Source organism: Electrophorus electricus, chromosome 7 (assembly GCF_041902795.1).
Source record: "Electrophorus electricus isolate QZ-2024a chromosome 7, ASM4190279v1, whole genome shotgun sequence".
NCBI lineage: Eukaryota > Metazoa > Chordata > Actinopteri > Gymnotiformes > Gymnotidae > Electrophorus > Electrophorus electricus.
The window spans coordinates 11,894,480-11,913,751 of NC_137503.1; the positions used below are offsets into that span (position 1 = coordinate 11,894,480).

Genomic DNA, 19,272 nt, shown 5'->3' on the forward strand with positions numbered 1-19,272 from the left:
TACTCGCTCGTTACAGAACTCCAGCCACCTCAACCTACAGTGGATTCCTGACGTCAGGGCAGGTCTAGTAGAAACAGAACGCCACAACTATTGCATCGAACGTGAAATTGTGGAATCGAGTACGAGCCACGGCAGCAAAATTTGGCTCCAAGAGCAGGCGCACAGGTAAGCTTTTTTTTTTTTTTTTTGACGTTTTCCGCTCAGAAGAGCGGATGAATTTGTAGAGAACGGATTTTCTGATTATACTGCTATTTTTCTCCTGCAACGCAAGCCTGCATAAGTTATGTTATTAACATTCCATACGCAGAACGCAATATAATTATGGTTACAAACATTTCTACATTCGGCACTTGAAACAAATTGATATTTATCATATCAGTTTCGCGCCACTGAAAATCGTCCGTTGAATTTATTGCATGAACGCATTAGACACATGAGGGTCAACCAGGATTAGCGCATTGACCAGAATCTTGCTGGATCTTTTAAAGCATCATTTAAACATGGTTATCATTATTGCCTTAATGTCCCTATTATATACTAACACTTTCGTTACCAATGAACGCATTTCATGTGTAATTATTTAATTTTATGTTATTGCACCTCTGCAAATGAAGTATCCTTGCAGACGTCAGGGCAGGTACACCCACGCGTGCATGTCATTTAATATGGAGGAACAATGTAAAACCGTTAAAAGTCACACGTCAAAATGTGTAGATAGTGGCTGCTATTTTAAGTACTGCAACTCTAGACAGAAAGTTCTTTATTTGTTTAATTGGTAACCAGAATTTTAAAATTATTTTAATGAGTGCAGTACTTGCACGTCATTAGATACCCCATATGGAAAGTGCTATTATTAATTGGAAACTGAGGAAAGTGACTAAACTGGGCTGACGTGGTGTTCTGAACCACATCTACTTCAGCCTCATTCCATCAACTGATTCACTTTGAAGTGCACCAGTCATGCTGAGGATTCTATGCATCATTAACCTATAGGTGCTTAGAATTCTGACCTAATATTTCCATAGGCTCTCCTGGGAGCTAAGGCTTTGTTTAACAGATATAACAGATGACATTAAGATATTTAGACAATGGTGAAGAAATCATACAAATGGTGTATATGTGTATGTAGTTCATTCAATGTTTTTAAAGCTGTAAGTGTCAAATTGCATATTTATCCAATGTATGGTTTATGCATCTGAAGTTACCATTTATATTAGAATTTCAAATTATATTGATTGCACAACCGTCTTGGGTCTTTTTGGCTGCCCTCTTCTATTTCACACTTCTCCTGCCAGACTCTTTGAGCCATGTTCACTGCCCTGCATTGTGCTTATGTGCATCTTCAACCAGTATTTTACATAAATCCCATTAAGGAGGAACAAAATAAGTGACCACAAAAGTGTTACTTTAATAATGAACTGGTGACTGTACATGACAAAGTACTCAAAGACCTTAGGAACTACTAGAACAAATTTAACTATACATTCAGTATCTATTGCATGGATTACATCCAATTTGTGAAATCAAAAATAGTGAAATAAGGCTTGTGAGATTACCTAGCATAATTTTATGTTTCTAGCAAGATAAAGTTTAATTTGGGATTTGACAGAACAGTGACCCAGCAAGCATAAGGTTAGATGTTAGACCCAGAGGTGCTAATATCTAGATTTTTTAGTATCAGAGCCAGTACAGTTGGAACGGAAACCTGAATCCTATCTGTAGGAAGTAACTTTGGCCTTACAAGCATCACTTTTAGTGTCTGTGAAATGATTATATGTGAAGCAATATCCTAAATGTTTAGTGTGGTGATGTTTGTGTTCCCCCTGCCTCTCCCTTGCTCGGGCTAACTGGTTGCCTTTGGGATGTCTGTGTTCACTTGTTCACGCTACAGCTCCCCAGTGGTGGACCAGCCCATCTGTACAATGCCCTTGGAAGATGGAAATGGATGGAAAAAGAAGACAACCGATATCAAGGAAAACTATGACTTCAAGGAGGTCTTGGGGACGTGAGTGTTTGGAAAAATTAATTGCTGTGAAATTCTGTTGCTGGCCAGAGATATAATTCTTCAGACATCACTCCAAATAACTCCTTCTTCCCCTTTGATTATCTTGATTTTAGCAAATGAAATCATGAATGATTGCATTCAGTAGCCTCAGCTGAGGAGTGCACCCTGAAGTTCTTACATCCACTCCCGTCCTGACGAGTGCTTGTGTGTGAGAGTGGATTTATGATCACAATCTGATATGGTGGTACTAAGATAGTGATTTGATGAAAGAGATATCTGATTTTCTCCCCAGCTCTACGCAGTGAACCATGCTCAGGAGCATGTCATGCCTATCAGAAATTCAGCAGTGTGAAAGCATCATCATGCTTCACCCTCAGAAACAGAAAGATTAGTGAGTAGTTTCTTTGATTTTTTTTGGAGAATAGCAGAAGTAAATGGCTCAAGCTGAGAAAGTAAAGGCTCATCCTGTGCTTTTATCCCAACCTTTTTGTTAATTGATTTTTTAATTGGTTTAAGCCATCGTATAAAATAAATAGTAAAACTAAGCATTGTGCAAAGTCATGGTAAAGCACTTTTACATTTTGAACTTCACCTTTCACACCTACAGAGAATAGGAAATAAAGATGTTTTAATCTTTCACTTCTGGAGAATAGGAAATGAAATGGTCTTGATACTAAAGAAATTAAGAACAGTTGTATGTTTCAAGGCATACATAGTGGAATGGATTTTTGGTTTTGTATGTATTTTTTAAATAGAATTCATGATTATGTCTCTTTTGTAAGATTTGTCTCATTCTGGGCTGTGGAGAAAGTTGTCTCACTGCAGCTTTTGATCAGTGAATCTGAAGCAGCCTTTAGCTAAACTCAGCACACTGTCACTCGACAATGGATGTGATGTGTGTGTGTTTCTCCTGAGTGCTGTACTGGCCCTCAATTGCTTCAGCTAAATTTATACTGCAAAGTGTGTGGGTGTGTATTCATTTTCTCTCACTTTGTGTCTGCACTTTGAGTGTGAGTGTGTGCACGTGTGTGTATTTGTGTGTGTGTGTGTGTGTGTTTGCACAAGTGTGTTTGTGTAGGAGAGAGAGTGATGGATGAGAACATAAGAGACAGAGCAAGGTTTTGTGTGTGTGTGTGCACTCTGTCTGAGCATGTGTCCGTATCTGTGTGTGTGTGTGTGTGTGTGTGTGTGTGTGTGTGTGTGTGTGTGTGTGTGTGTGTGTGTGTTTTCATGCCACGTCAGGTCTTTCTGGCACTCACCCATGTCCTTAGAGAAGAATAAGTTGAAAGGTTGAGGATGGCTCAGTGTGGATTGTACTGTGTACCTTTGTCTCATGGGCAAAACTGGAGCAGTAGTGTAAAGCTACACACGCACACACACACAAACACACACACACAATGGCTGCTCTGTCATACTGCAGAGCTTTATCATTTAGGCACTGTTTCTCTTCCCCATTTATGCCGATGTATTGCTTTGTCATGTGTGTTGGTCCCCACACATGTCCACCATACCTGTTCATAGCCTCTGTACTCTAACTAGACTTTACCTCGGTGCTGCTATCACAAGCATTCTGTTTGGTTATGCTGTAGACCCCTCAGGGCTACAGCATAATAGCCAGTGTTGAGAGTATTCATCAGTTTTGCAGTGGTGCATCTGGTGCATTTCTGTTGCTGGGGAACCCAGTGAACCATGCAGACAGGTAAAGGAACAAAGTGCATGGTTTTTGGTGTCATAGTTACATAGTCAGCTAGCGTCAAGACTGGGATGAATCTGCTCTGTCAGCAGAACTAGAAAGACAGAGAGATGTGAAGAGGGTATGAGAGAGATGATGTGCTGCTGTTTGAACCATTCAACAGAAAGTGGAAGAGAAAAGAATCATTTTTATTGTTAAATTGGGTTCAATTGGGTTGTCAGTTACTATTGTAGCAAAGAGAGAAGCAGATAGATTGGACATTTGTTTTTGGTATATATAAATGCTTCGGTCCTTTAAGCTAACCATTGGTTGCAAAGGGTTCTCCCTTTTTGACCAACTATATCTGCACTCTGTCCACTTTTCTCTGCTGATTTAGAGAGGTCTCGTTGTGTGTATTGGCACATCTAGACTCACATTAGGCATAAAGCAAAACATTTCTCTCCATAATCTCTAAAGCTGCACCTTGCTATGTCCTTCCCCGCTGAGGATAACCCAGAGATATCACTGTTACGGCTTTCCCAGAATCCCTTCTTGGACACATTCAGAGGATTTCTCCCAATTGTATGTGTTGACAGAAAGCTTCTTAGTTTTCTAAAGAAGCTTACCAAATTGGTTTAGCCATGAATTCAGCAAGTGGTGTCAATTGCTTTATTCTAGAAATATTTCATTCTCCATCAGCTAATCAAAGTGTTTGATTTTTTGTTTTTAATATGCCAAAAGATAGCTAATAATAAATGGCAGTCCATCATGTCTTTGTCTTAGCTGATAGATCCACTGTATATGAGCTAGGTAGTGAAGAAACCTCGGTGTAAGGCGTTGTGATCAATTTGAGATAATGGTGATATATGGATGTGATGATATGAATCATTTTAAAGTTGAACAGTTTTAAACATTTTATTTTCAGGAAAACATATTGTTTCTTTATTTCACATTCATGTAACATAGTGACATGATTGGCCTCTACATAAACTATTTACTTAGCACAGCACTTTCTCTGTGAAGAACATTTTAGGAAAGGGGTGAACTGTTTATTTTTGAGATCGTGCAAAGCTCTCAGATTTCGGATAGGTTTGACGTCATTGTTTTATCCTGCTGAACCAATCACAGGACTGGGTTTGTTTACAGAATGATTATCATTAGGTCATAGAGGACATGTTTCCTTGGTGACAGGAGGACAGATTTCTCATAGGGCAATAATATTTTGTTTGTTATTAGAGGGCTAGGTAGTGATCAACGAGATGTCTTTGCTAATATGGTCTGCAAGACCCAATTGTCTGCCATGTGCTTTAAGAAAGACTTCATAATATGATTTTCAGCTATTCTAAAACCATACACATAGGTAATGAAGTCAAATAAATATCAATAGGTTTCTTATTTACAGTTGATCCATAACAGGTTAGTTCACTGGAATGTTTGTCCAGGCATTGACAGGGAAAAGACTGCTTCATCAGTTACAATGAATGAAGTCAGTCTTTCTGTCACGGGACGCTCCCCCCCCCCCCCCCCCAAGTCACGTGATACGGCCTGCCGCGTGCAGGGGGGTTCACCCATGTTTGTAGCCACACCCCCATGAAGGCACGCACCTGTATGGGGTTACATGTTAATGTATGTCTATTTAAACCCCCATCAGTACGTGCCTCACCATTGGTCATTGTTTGTTCGCTGATGTATTTTAGTGTGTGTATAGTCATTTGTTACATGCGATTGTAGTTTGTGTTTAGTTAAATGTATAAGTCATGTCTGTCGTTAGTGTTGTGTGTGAGTGCCATTGTTCTACATGTTTTATGTTAATAAATGTTTCACTTCGAGGGAGTCTGTGCGTCCTGCTCCACACCCACTGGCACTCGGGCCAGCGACAATGTTACACTTTCAACATGTGTTTTCATCGTCTAGCCTTCTATTGACCCCACCAGTGAAGTAGTCTAGCCAGCAATGGGTGAAAAGTATTTTGTGTAATCACAGGAATGTTAAAATACTTTGCTTGATAAATGCAACAGACAGACAGATAGATAGATGAGTGTGGGTGTAAGAGGAAAAAAGAATACAAACAAAACATACAAAAAGAATGAGTATTGACTGAGCCTTAACATAACAACCAATTATGAGTCATCTCTGCATACTTTGCAAAATGCATAAGATGAGTAGTCAGCTGGAGTCAACTGTAAGAATTAAAATAAAGTTAAATAAAAAGGTAATTTTAAATTTAAATTCAGATTTGTAATGCTCTTTAAGTGCAGGAACAGGGCTTGGATTTACATAATTATAAATAAGCAAAAAGTTGAATTAGTTAAATCAATGCAGCACAATACAACAAATACACACGACAGAATGAGATAAATAGTACAACATAAAAAGTTTGCAAGCAGTGCCAAAGTATCAATGTTGGTGTTTTTACTTACAAATCAGTCAAACTCATTCATGTAGTATAATTCAAATTGGAATACTTCAGTTTGGAGTTTCAATTGCTACTTGGAAAATATTTGCTCCGTGAAATAAATGATAAATTATATATATAAATGGAAATTGAAACCAGAAGAGAAAGCTACTATATATCATAAATAGACCAGAATTAAGGATTCTATCCCTGTTCTGTAATCCCCAGATTTTCCCTCAATTTTTTTCTCATTCACGTAAGAGTGGAACCACATGCAAACTCTTTTATTATAATGTCTCATGGCAACAGCTGAACTTACTCTTTCTCTTTCACTCACACACACACACACACACACACACACACACACACACACACACACACACACACACACACACACAAAACAAACAAACAAACAAACAACTTTGCCATTATATTAATTTAAATTTAGCTAAGGTTAGGCTGTCACCAGAACAAGTAAATAGAATTTTAATTGAACCAAAACAGAGTCACCTGTATATGGAATTTGATGTTCAAACACATGCTCATCTAATCATTACATCACATCTATACAGGTCACAATTAAGAAGGTACACAAAACAGTTAATTTACTGGTAAATCCAGTAAACCTTTGATACTAATAGTTTGACCTGTCATTTAAAAGTTTGCAGTTTAAATTGGTTTTATAAAACACTCTGAGTGGTAAAGCAAACAGTAGAAGCAGTTTTTGAATCAGTGCACCAAAGTTTGTTTAAATAGAGAACAAATCACATGAATTTCAAGTTAGAGATTATTTGCTTTTGCTAGTTGTCAATGGTATTCTTTTATCCTTTTTTATTATGCTCTTATGTCAGAGATTATCGCCATCAGCTTTATTGAGCTGTGCTGTAATGAAAGAGATCCATTTTGATTAGGGTTTACTACCTGCTGTTAATATAAAATGAACTTGAAGGTCATGCAAATTTGATAATATCTCAAGAACTCAATAGCTGAGTATAACTTAAGGAAAATATCTTGCACCACCATGCAATATCATTAAACAAACAAATAAATAACGCAAGCCATACATAGATGAGTATGGGAGTAACAGGGCTGTGTGACTCATGAGATCTCCATATGGTGATCGATGGCCCCAATTAGCTGTGCTGGTAAACAAGAGAATACTTCTTCATTTACAGTGCTGTCATTGTGTCAGTGTGTATATGGAGTGTTTTGCCTTGAATCTGCTCAGAACATTTTGTTGTCATTGTACATTTAAGTGTAAATGCTGAATCGCATTGAAAATCGGAGTGTGTCCCTTTATTAGAGATCCTCCCTTTGGGATAACAACAAATGTGTATGCTGTTAATGTGCATAATGGTATATATTACATGGGCAGTGATAGCTCAGTGGTTAAGGTACTTCACTTGTAATCAGAAGGTTCCTGGTTCAAGTTGTCACTGTGGGGCCCCTGAGTAGGGCCCTTAACCCTCAATTGTTCAAGTTGTACTCAGTCATAATTGTAAGTTGCTTTGGATAAAATCGTCAGCTAAATATTATGTTGTATGTTTTCATATTTGTTCGATCTTTTTTTTTCTTGGCTACATAGTGATCTGATAAGATGAATTCAAAATAATTTTATGTTATATACATGCTACATTTGTTTCCTCCTGGATTAGTTTCACCACAGCTTTAAAAACACAGCTTTCTAATAACAAGTTTGAGAATAGATTCTCTTAACCTTTTTAAAACCTGCACAATAAAATCATTAGATTACCACATACAGTTTTTATGTAAGATTGTGATCATATGCAGTATACATCTGGGATAAGTTTAACACTCTAGGTGTTAATTTCACACTGATGTCTTTACTGGGGGAGAGGTGTTATTTGTTCCAGAATCTTCTAGGGATTCTGTAACATTATATCAGTGACAGTCAAATGGTAGCTATAAAAAAAGGGATTTTAGTGTGGAATTACCATGTAATTACAACAGCTGTGAATCAGCAATGTCAATTTCTTCTACAGTCAGCAGAACTGATTCTTCAGTACTGACACCTAGCAACCTTGCTGTCCATCAGCTCTGCCTTTTGTCCTTTAAAGCAGTTCCTGGATCAGCTTCATTATCTGATCTCTGACTTTAACCAGCACAGGAGCAACAGCAAAACTGCTCTCAGCTCAGTAATCATGGGAATCCCCCTCCTCGGCTCTTTTTTTCAGGGGGGCATTCTCTGAGGTGGTTCTGGCTGAGGAGAGGAGCACCCAGCACCTGGTGGCTGTCAAGTGCATCCCCAAGAAGGCCCTAGAAGGCAAGGAGAACAGCATCGAGAATGAGATTGCTGTGCTGCACAGGTCAGACATGAGCACATTACTACAGCACACATGAGTAATGTAGATGTTAAATGGCTGTTTCATAGCCAGACTGAGCTCAATTTAAACTCCACCAGAATGTTATCTTTTTAACAATCTTTGTTTCTCATGGTGTAGTGCTCAGGATTAAAAATGAGCAGGCAGTTGGGTGCTACACTATGTTGTGTGGAATTGAAGATGTGTCAATTGCTGTTTCTGAAGTCCAGCAGTTGTTGTTTTTTGTGTAATGTTGCACGACTTGGTCAGGCATCCACATATAGTTGCAAGTGTTGAATGTTTTCCACAAAGCTGGCCGAGACACTTGACTTACTGATTTACTTACTGATTTATTTTTTAGATACAAATTTGTCATAGCAAATGATGTATTTTATGGGGAACAGTGAAAAGTTTACCTAATGTACATATCTTGCCGTAAAGTAAGGCTGCAAAATTAGGATCACACTTTATGAATAATCAAAGTGTGTAAAAGCTATCATGCAGGTAAACAATGTTGATATCACCATGAAGAACTGGTGGAAGTGTGCACCGGAAATGTCAGGAGTATTAGAGATAGTCCTATTTTTAGTGTCTCTGTTGCTAGGGCAACAGAACACACAGGGGTTGAGACAGAATAGAGGTTTCCCTCAGTAGTACAGTGAGGGGAGAAAAGACACAGAGATAGATAGAGAGAGAGAGAGAGAGAGAGAGAGAGAGAGAGTTAGTATGTGAGCAAGTGAGAGGGAGAATAAATGAGCGAGCAAGAGTGGATTGCAGAGAAATAGTTGGGAGAAGCATTGACAGGAGTGTTAAAATGCACAAGAGGGTATTCTACTGTTATTGTGAGAAATACTGTAATTAAGGGCAGAGGGAGAGAGTGTGGTAGAGAGAGCTTAGGGGAAGGAAGTAGAAAGAGAAATAGACATATTAGGGGCTGTGCTGCATGCCAGCAAACACAGCTGAAAAGTGGAACACTGAGGAGCAGAACCAGTAAAGAGCTTACAGCAAACAGATCAGGAGAATATGTAACCCCTATTAGACTCGTCTTCACAGAGAAGGTACCCGTGTCAGCTGAAATATAAATTTATGTCTGGCACATTGTAAATATTTAGCAATTATTTTTAGAATTAAACCCTAACTTAATTTAATTAAGCCCTTATTTAAAGAGGCTAGCCTCATTTTCAAGTAAGAAGTGGTAAAAATTGCAGTACGGTGACAACAAGCAAACAAACAAACAAACAAAAAAGTAACATATAAAAATACATTCAGCCAAATATATTAAATACTTCAATGAGGCAGTATAGCGAAAGGAGGAGTGGGGAGATATAAGTGCAGAGAGGAAAAGGAAGAGGGATTATGGCCAAGCATAGAGAAGAGTACAAATGCATACCAATGACTATTCAGTCCTGCTCATGGTGCAATAGGAAGTAGTCATGGTAAGGACAGAATGTCAGTAGTTATCTGTGTTAAGGCTAGACAAGATGGCATGTCTCATTGGTCGTTCATTTCTTATCTCTTTCAGAATAAAGCACAAGAATATAATTTCACTGCAGGACATATTCGAGAGTCAATCACATCTGTACCTGGTCATGCAGTTGTGAGTCTCAACTATACAAATGCTGGACTCTTCAGCCTCTGTAATTAGTATATGATTCTGATTCTCTTTGTATGTGTGATGTGTGTCTAATGACTGATTTTCTTTGTGTGTCTATGTGTCTTTAGAGTATCAGGTGGGGAGCTGTTTGACAGAATTGTGGAAAAGGGTTTCTACACAGAAAGAGATGCCAGTAAGCTCATTTGTCAGATATTAGATGCAGTGAAGTATCTCCATGATATGGGCATTGTGCATCGAGATCTAAAGGTATGAATTCTACTGCAGAAACATCATTTAAACTGAAACAAAGCCTGCTCAAAATAATTAAAATCACTTTCTGAAAACCCTCTTGCACTGGGCACAGCCAGAGAACCTGCTGTATTACAGCATGGAGGAGGACTCCAACATCATGATCAGTGACTTTGGATTGTCAAAAATTGAGGACTCAGGGACTGTGATGTCAACTGCCTGTGGAACGCCTGGATATGTGGGTATGAACAAGATCTCTCTCTCTCTCTCTCTCTCTCTCAAACATGCACACTGAGTGTTGTGAACTCTCCCATTTAATCAAGTGGGGCATAGTGTCAGCTGTTTTCAGAAGTGCTGTCTGTGCTTTGAGCTCTTTGATGACGCCCTTAGTCTCTTTAGAAGTGAAAATGATTGCAGAGTGAATGGAGACAACAAAGGAAAATTTGAGCACTCAGAACCTCTCCATCTGTTGATTTCTCAACCTCCCTTTCTTACTTTCTTTCTTTCCTTCTCTTTCCCACTTTTTTACTATCTCTTTCTCTCTTTCGATTCCCTTCTTTCAGCCCCTGAGGTCCTGGCACAGAAACCTTACAGCAAAGCAGTGGACTGCTGGTCCATAGGCGTCATTTCGTACATTTTGTGAGTACATGTTTGCTTTCTAAGACTATGTAGATGTGTATAACACTCATAAATGTATATTTAGTAGTTCATATATATAGAAGTTTTGTATTTGTGAGTTTCTCAGCAAAATAGTTAGAACAGAATAGAACAGTAGAATGTGGATTCAAGTGAAAAATACATGTTTACCATGTCTTCCCCAGGTTATGTGGTTATCCTCCCTTTTATGATGAAAATGATGCCAAGCTCTTTGAACAAATTCTGAAGGCAGAGTATGAATTTGACTCCCCATACTGGGATGACATATCAGACTCAGGTTATTTTTCTGTTCAGCACTATTGTGGCATCTTCACTGAATTCAAACCACTTGCATGTGGGACAAGGTTTAATGGCATACACAATCCAGAGTTTATTTAAATGTGCAATGTACATCTTAAAACAACAACTTCTCTTGTTTATTTAATGGTGTTAATTCCAACTCTTCATAGCTAAGGACTTCATATGCCACCTAATGGAGAAAGATCCTATGCTGAGGTACACGTGTGAACAGGCCTTACAACATCCGTGGTAGGAGTTCAGGTCTCTCTATCTTTCAGCATATCCCTTTAGGGTCACAGTTCTTTAAGTCTATGTTCTGACACTACAGTCAAACCTTTGCAAAAGTAAAAACCCTTTTAATTTAGCAGTCTGTGTCATTGTCCTGATGTCTCTTACTGTCTGTGTTTGGTCTCAAAGGATCTCAGGAGACACTGCCCTTGACAAGAATATCCACGAGTCTGTCAGTGCTCAGATTAAGAAGAATTTTGCCAAAAGTAAATGGAAGGTGAGTGTGTCCTTATATTGTCTCTTTCTAGCTTTGAGGTACTCTACTGGAATCAGTTATATGGGTAATAGTAATACTGATACCACAATATACCACAGTGAAAATATACCACAAAGAAAAGTCATTATTAATTTTAGGACTCAAAAATTGTGTCTGTGAAAAGCTGCTGTTAATGTATCCTTATTTATAACTTCTTTTCTGAGGTCTTATGGTAAGGCTTAACTTTAGTCCTGAACTAATTTCTTCATTGTTTACATCATTGTTTAATCTGTAACTAGATTTAATTTAGTGTTGTAGAATCAATTATATACTATAAGATCACAACTGCAGCATCGGCCTCACACTTGTGTAAATTGTTTTTAGACAACTACTCCTGTTGCTGTGTTTCTGACCCTGTCACCTTGTCTTCGTTAATGAGCAGCAAGCCTTCAATGCCACCGCTGTGGTCAGGCACATGAGGAGACTTCAGCTGGGCACCAGCCAGATCACCTCCACCAGCCCCTGTCACAGACATCTGCTCCTGCCTGCCAAGGAGCAGCACCAGGAGGAGGAGGACGATGAAGAAGAAGAGGAGGATAAAGGTGAAGCCGATGCTTGTGTCTCACAGCACTCCAAACAAGTTTAAGCAGAAGACTTTCTCCCCTCAGTTTAATTCATTCTAATTTACCTGACAGCACCATTTTAGGAACAGGTAAACTCTTATGAAAGTGGTGCAATCAAGTGTGCCGGTGGTAAAAAAAAATCACGTCTCAGGACTGAATCAGCAAAATGATTCTTGAAGTGGATCACAAATAAAAGTGAAGTTGATGTACATTAACCATGAGAAGAATTAAAAATTAGGTGGAGCCCAAAACAAAGCATCCATAAGAAAATCAAGCTCAGTAAGGAGGCTCTAATACCTGTCCCTGAACCTGCCTATTATGATTCTCGAGGTGAAAACACATCTACTGAGGTGTGTTCTAACTGAACAAATGGGTATTGTGCTATGGGCAGGGAGGGAGGCTGGCCCTGGAGCTGGACCGTAATGATTAATTTGTATCAAGAATGAACTGCACAAAGGTTTGTAGTCACACGCTATAAAAAGAAAAGATTAGACCTTAAACATATAACCAATTACATGGAATATACTGAATAACACAGAATATACTATGTCTTATGCAAGATATACTGTTGATTATAGAGTATACTGGTTACACAAAATATAATGTGAATATCATGTGTGAGAATTATTAGTTAATATAACATGAGTGAAACTTTATTGATTCCACCCTTCCGTTCCCTCCTTTGAGCACAAGAAGTAGGGCTCATATAATCACTGTGTCTGGTGTTAATCTGAAGAGTCATTGTGGACCAGGGCAAGGCTGCAATGAAAATATATGTATAGATAGAAACCAATCACCACAGCAAATAAGACTAGTCAAGAGATGCTTTACAGGATCCCAAACACCTTAAAAGAGAGAGGAGAACCAGGCATCCCAGCAATTGCTAGCCAGCCCATGTTGTTTTCTGATGTCTTATGGCATGATGAGTGTGTGATTCATCGATTCATCAATTGCCTTTCCTGAACTATACAGACATATAAGTGCAACAGGCACTGCCCATCATCTTGCACACGCTCACCTTTTCTGTTAGTAGCTCTAAGTTTATGCGATTCTATAGAATGACCTTTCTCATAACAACCATTGCATTGTTAATGGTGTTGAAGGTCAGAAGAGTAGAATTAGCTTCTTCTTCAATGCCTAGAACAGGGCAGAAACCTCAGTCTGCAGATCCAAAATAACCTGGTGAAGGAACAAAAATGGCTAGCCACTAATGAGTCTTAGAGAGGGGTAGTTTATACTGGACTGGTGCTAATAGAAGGGGAGATGTAAGCTAAAAAAAACAAAACAATCAGGTTCTGGACAGAGGTGATTACATGGTGACTATAACCATCAAGTGCCATTACAGGCAAGGACATGGTCGTGTAAGACAGTGATATTAGAACTGGAGAACAGAATGCCACGTGGAGCAGACACATGAGTAGCCACAATTGTCTGGTGCTTCCATGTACTAATATGACAGCCTGAAAAGATCAGGGTCAGATGTGTTATATGTGGGAAGGATGGTAAAGCAATGGGCTCAAAGCAGTTGATGAAATAGGGAAAAAAGATATTAACTCTATAGGCTTCAGGCTCAGATACTTGATATGCTAGGCCTTAACAGTTGTGCAACTGAGGTAGATGTGTTGTGTGTGAAGGAGGGTACAAGGTGAACCCCTCACTTATTTTGCCTAATAATGGCAAACTACTAAGCACTTGTACACATAATTTATCAAAATGAATATGTTTTATATAGAGAGCAATAGAACAAACACTGTGGATAGAATGCTAGGATAATCACAGAACAAGTTGAAGGCTTGGTAGCGTTTCTCGTAGCTCAAGATGAGACACGTGGTAGATAGGTCCACGTGGTAGATAGGACATGGTGGAATAGACTCCAGGTGTCAGGAGGTGGGGTTGGTGTTTTACATCTTCAGACCAATGGACATCTCCGTCCCCTAAGGTAGCGACCCTGTGTGAGAAACTCCCTCCACATCAGTGATGCATAGGATGGGGCTGGATTATGCAAACGTTACAGAAGCATACATAAACATAGTAGTTACGTACGCAAAGTAGTGATGTTTGTGGATTTACGATCAAATCAAACTCATTCATGTAGCATAATTCAGATTGGAATAATTCAATTTGGAAATTGATACACGAAAAATGTTGGCTCACTGAAATAAATGGTAAATTATATATAAAAGGGGGAATTGAAATCAGAAGAAAAACAGAGCAAGATACTGTATGACATAAATAGACCAGAATTAAGGATTCTATCTATCTATCTTTATGTATATATACACACATATATACACATACACACACACACACACACAATTGTTTAGACTTCCACTGAATCTAGTAACTAGCCACTTTATTGAGTAGACCATTTGTCTGCCTTAATTATTCATGGCATAGATTCAACAACGTTTCTTCAGAGAGTTTGGACAATATTGACATGATAGCATCACACAGTTGCTGCAGCTGCACATCCATGACGAGATTCTCTCATTCTACCACAGCCCAAAGGTGTTCTGTTGGATTGAGATCTGGTGTCTATGCAGGCCGATTGAGTACAGTGAACTCAAGTTCAAGAAACCAGTCTGAGATGATCTGAACTTTGTGACCATGCCATGTTATCCTGCTGAAAATAGCCATCACGAGATGGGTGCACTGTGATCATAAAGGAATAGACATGGTCAGCAACAATACTCATGTAGGCTGTGGCATTTAAATGATGTTCATTTGGTAATAAGGGGCCCAAAGTGTGCCAAAAATATCCCCCACACCATTACACTACCACCAGCAGCCTCAATTGTTGATATAACGATGGATCCATGCTTTCATCATGTTTACGCCAAATTCTGACCCTACCATCCTAATGTCAGAACACAAATTGGGACTCATCAGACCAGATAATATTTTTCCCATCTTCTGTTGTCCACTTTTGGTGACCTCATGTGAATTGTAGCCTCAGTTGTTTGTTGTTGATGACAGGACTGTCACCCAGTGTGGTCTTCTGCTGCTGTAGCCCACCTGCTTCTACTGCTGTGGTCCATGCTCTTTTTGCATACCTTGGTTGTAACGAGTGAATATGTGAGTTATTGTTGCCTTTCTATCAGCTTGAAACAGTCTGGCCATTCTCCTCTGACCTCTGGCATCAACAAGGCATTTTCATCCAAAGAACTGCAGATCGCCGCATATTTTCTCTTTTGTTGGACCGTTCTCTGTAAACCCTAGAGATGGTTGTACATGAAAATCACAGTAGATCAGCAGTTCTGAAATACTCAGACTAGCCTGTCTAGTACCAATAACTGTGCCATGTTCAAAGTCACTTCAATCACTTTTCTAAACCATTTTGATGCTCAGGTTGAACTCGTCTTGGCCATGTCTACATGCCTAAATTCATTGAGTTGCTGCTATGTGACTGGCTGATCGGATATTTACGTTAACAAACATTTTAACGGGTGTTATCTAATAAAGTGGCCGATGAGTGTATATGTATATTTTAAAAAATGATAATGTGGATGATCCAGAGCAAGGCATTGCCAGGAAGTGAAGCCAGGGGACATATTTCACAAGAGTGCAAGTAGCAGTGACTAGCATAGCAGTAAAGGGACCGTCATACTTACTAAAGAGATTCTCTACATGCTCTTCCCATTTAACATACACTGTATCACCTACTGAACACCCAGGAGTGGGTTTAAAACAATGAACTGCATCGCTCTCCTACTGCTGTGATATAATCAAGACATGAGAATACTGAAACTCTCACTTAACACATTTAAATTAACCTACAAAATATCTCTGAGAGGACCCAAGGGGCTAAAATCAAATGGTGCATCATAGGAAAGTCGCTTGGGTCAGCCCATGCAGATGTCATGAGGAGGTAATCCAGTGTTAGTCATGGCCTGTAAACTCATCGAAACATCATAGTGTGCCCCAGTTTGAACAATACTGATCAATTAGAGCTCTTAGACTGGCCTTAAGAGACTTATTCTGGGATTTCACACTCCCACTACTCTGATGGTGATAAGGGATAAGGAATTATTGTTTAATGTCCTTTGACAGTAAATTGAGTGCCCTGATCACTGTATAGTTGGAAAGGAAACCTACAGTGAGGGAATATCTCAGATAATAGAACCTTCTCAGCATTGTTGATTCTTCAAGAGAAAGCCTCAGCCCATTGTGAAAACAAATACACAGTCACCAGTATGTATTTGTAACCTCCACTAACTGGAAGTGGCCCAATGAAATCAATATGAATGTGTGCTCACAGACTGACTGGTCACGGTTGATGCCTTAGACAAAGCTTAACTTTCTTATGTAGTGGCTATGTTTTCAGCAAGTGACTACAGGTCTGAACTTGGGCATGACACACACTCTCTTTTTGTGACCAAAAGTAAGTTTGCTGCATGTGATGTTTGATCCCAGCTGGTGAAAAAAAAAAAAAATTATGATAGAGGCACAATAAGCTTCAGGCACAGAAGTGAATCACCTAGCCAACAATCCCTAGAAGAGAACCCAATTGCCCCCATTGCTATAGCTCATCTAAGGATAATAAGAATGAATCTTTTCGGTGCTAGGAGTATGGGGGTTAATGGCAAAGGCAGTTCCTACTTTACATAATGGGCATGTCCAAAGTGATTTTTCTAGCTGCTAAATCAGCAGCATTGTTTCCTAGTGCTTCTAATACCTAGCTCACATTGTTTTATGTGACTTTAATGACTGAAATCATATTGGAGGAGCCTTTTCACACAAATTAAGCACATAATTGTGTCTTTGTGTGCTATGTGAGAGTTCCCTACCGTGAAACATTTGCCCTCCTTCCACACAGGACTGTAATGATGTTCTACATGAAAGGCATAAGCACTATATGTTGTTGTTAACCTTCTGCTTCCCTGTCTGTTTCAGAGCCCAATTTAGTGTCTCAGCTAAAGCAGTGAGCTCAGCTGTCTGTGCCCTGTCTTCCCCCAACCTACCACAGAGAATTGTAGAGAATTTCATTTGCAGAAATGGTGGGTACTTCCTCTGGTTCCTCTCCCCCACCTGCCCATTTAGTCCAGATGCACTCTCCCCATTTACAGCCCCCCAGTCCATCAGCCTATGGCCATCAGTGTAGAAACTGGAGCTGTGTACAAAGATGGAGACACAGTCATCCACAAAAGGAGCATTGAGTACATTATTCATGTGTGAGAGGAACAGGCTTTCACAACAGTTATGACGGGTCCTTTGATAGGAAGGTAACCTACAGTGTTCGCCCTGGAGTCTATTGTCCCCACCACATGAGGAGAGAGGAGGACAGTCTCCCACTTAGCCCATCATTGTGAGAACACTGTCTTAGCAGTAGTGTTAAAAAGGAGATATAGGAACCAGTGGTGTCTGTGTGTAGGTGAACTTAACATAGCCTGTTAGAGTACTCACTGCCATCAGAGCTCACCCAATGCTGTTCAGGGCTTTCAAGCACAGCAGCTATCCTGCCATTGCTGCTGGAATGAAAGTGAGGAAGTATTCAAATCTGTCATTCCCATGACAGATCTGTGCTGGAGCTGGCACAAAACAACATAGTATGAGGAGGATGCAATGTGTGTCCACAAATGAAAATCATTGTTTGTATTGATGTGACAGTGCAGGGCTAGAGCCGACCGAGAGACAGTTCAAGCAAAGTTTGCACCCTAGAGTGGACCACTGCTCTAGGAAGACAATTTCAGAGAGACAAACTTGAGCTTTTGTAGTATTGACTAAGACATGGTGCACCTAGTGGATGCAGTCAACAGGTCATCTGCATACTGTGGGATAACAACGTGCACAGACGTTTGCAACCCTAGCAACTTGTTCAGCCAGGCATCTACTAAAAATAGTAGGTTACAATAACACTGGGGTAGCCACCTTTTGTACAGGAATCACCAGGGAGGGAACTACACTCTAACAGTCATAGCTGGCGCCTTCTCTGCTTCCTTTTTTAGGGGATAGTGACACACTGGAGCATGTCCCGCATCACCCACCTGCAAAGAAACAGGCAATGATTTGTGAAAAACATTTCACCTACATAGGCCTTGGAGTGTAGTACTTTGAGAAGAAATAGGAAGAGGTAGGTTAGTGACAAATACAGCATCCCCAGTTGTTAATCTGACTTTGAGACTTCCTGATATTCTAGTTATACTTGGTAATTGGTTGTTACAATGGTGATAGGAACCTTTTTCTTTGACAACAGTCTTTTATCTGTAGCAGGCCTTGTCTTCCCCTCCCCATCCTGGCCATCCCATGAGTTCATCCTGGGGAGAGTGCTGTAATGAATGTAGAGATTAGGTTTTTGAGAACAGTGGCAGTAATTAGGGGCACATGGCCTTTCATGGTACGACTAGCTACAAGGTCATTAAATGCTGCTAAAAAAGCACACAAGATACTGAGCAAAAGGCTCAGTAGGTCCCAGAACAATGCTCATGACGTCAGAGAAAGAATTGCCTATACCTACTATCTGCTGCACAGTACCCCATAACATATAATATTCCTCAGCCTATTCTCCTGCACTAGTGGGGGGGGGGGGAGCCCCTAGTATTGACTCAAATATGTTTGTGTAAGAAGAAGGAGCACAAATCTGAAATATCTCAGTCACATCCTGAGTGAATAAACATGGGATCTGGCAAGCATCAATTCTGGTCCCAATATTCGCTATTTGGGCTGTTAGAAGTGGTAATCTCTGAACTAGGGCCTGTTTACCTCTGATACTGCACACCAAAGTGACCAATCAAAGAGATTTGATCCAAATGTTGCATGCCTAGAGCTGCTGGAACTAGAGGGGCTAGTGATTGCCAACAACCTCTCCAACAGTGGATGAGTTATACATGAGTGGAGCTCCCTGTTCAGCATGCACTGCTGCAGCCACAATCTCTGGGGCCTGATCATTATCCTGCTTGTTAAGGTGCACAATTTTATCCACATCCATCCTCGCTGACTGATACAGTGCGTCCAATTTAGTGCACCACCAGTTTTAGCTGCCCAGGAAGTGGTCAT

The 19,272-nt window shown here is 39.8% G+C and overlaps 2 protein-coding genes across 3 annotated transcripts in view; one reads left to right on the plus strand and one right to left on the minus strand.

Annotated features, from left to right (window-relative positions):
* The window catches only part of camk1a (calcium/calmodulin-dependent protein kinase Ia), a 23,298-nt gene continuing 4,026 nt past the window's right edge, over window positions 1-19,272 (plus strand). Inside the window, exons 1-11 of the mRNA XM_027010974.3 lie at window positions 1-165; window positions 1,892-2,005; window positions 8,268-8,399; window positions 9,916-9,990; window positions 10,116-10,254; window positions 10,352-10,478; window positions 10,800-10,875; window positions 11,058-11,170; window positions 11,343-11,421; window positions 11,590-11,677; window positions 12,099-12,258. Of these exons, the coding sequence (XP_026866775.1) occupies window positions 1,923-2,005; window positions 8,268-8,399; window positions 9,916-9,990; window positions 10,116-10,254; window positions 10,352-10,478; window positions 10,800-10,875; window positions 11,058-11,170; window positions 11,343-11,421; window positions 11,590-11,677; window positions 12,099-12,258 (1,072 nt within the window). The 5' untranslated portion in view covers window positions 1-165; window positions 1,892-1,922. The remainder of the gene's footprint in view (window positions 166-1,891; window positions 2,006-8,267; window positions 8,400-9,915; window positions 9,991-10,115; window positions 10,255-10,351; window positions 10,479-10,799; window positions 10,876-11,057; window positions 11,171-11,342; window positions 11,422-11,589; window positions 11,678-12,098; window positions 12,259-19,272) is intronic.
* LOC113577978 (uncharacterized) overlaps window positions 13,953-19,272 on the minus strand; it is a 15,612-nt gene continuing 10,292 nt past the window's right edge. Inside the window, exons 4-5 of one of the 2 annotated variants that reach the window (XR_014124657.1) lie at window positions 17,241-17,807; window positions 13,953-15,494 (exon numbers count right to left, since the gene is read on the minus strand). Coding sequence is in view for 1 of the 2 variants with exons in the window: in XM_081718285.1 (XP_081574411.1) it covers window positions 17,718-17,807 (90 nt within the window). In the remaining variant the exon portion in view is untranslated. Of the gene's footprint in view, window positions 15,495-15,542; window positions 17,808-19,272 lie in introns of those variants that run through there. The other variant, XM_081718285.1, reaches the window with a different exon arrangement.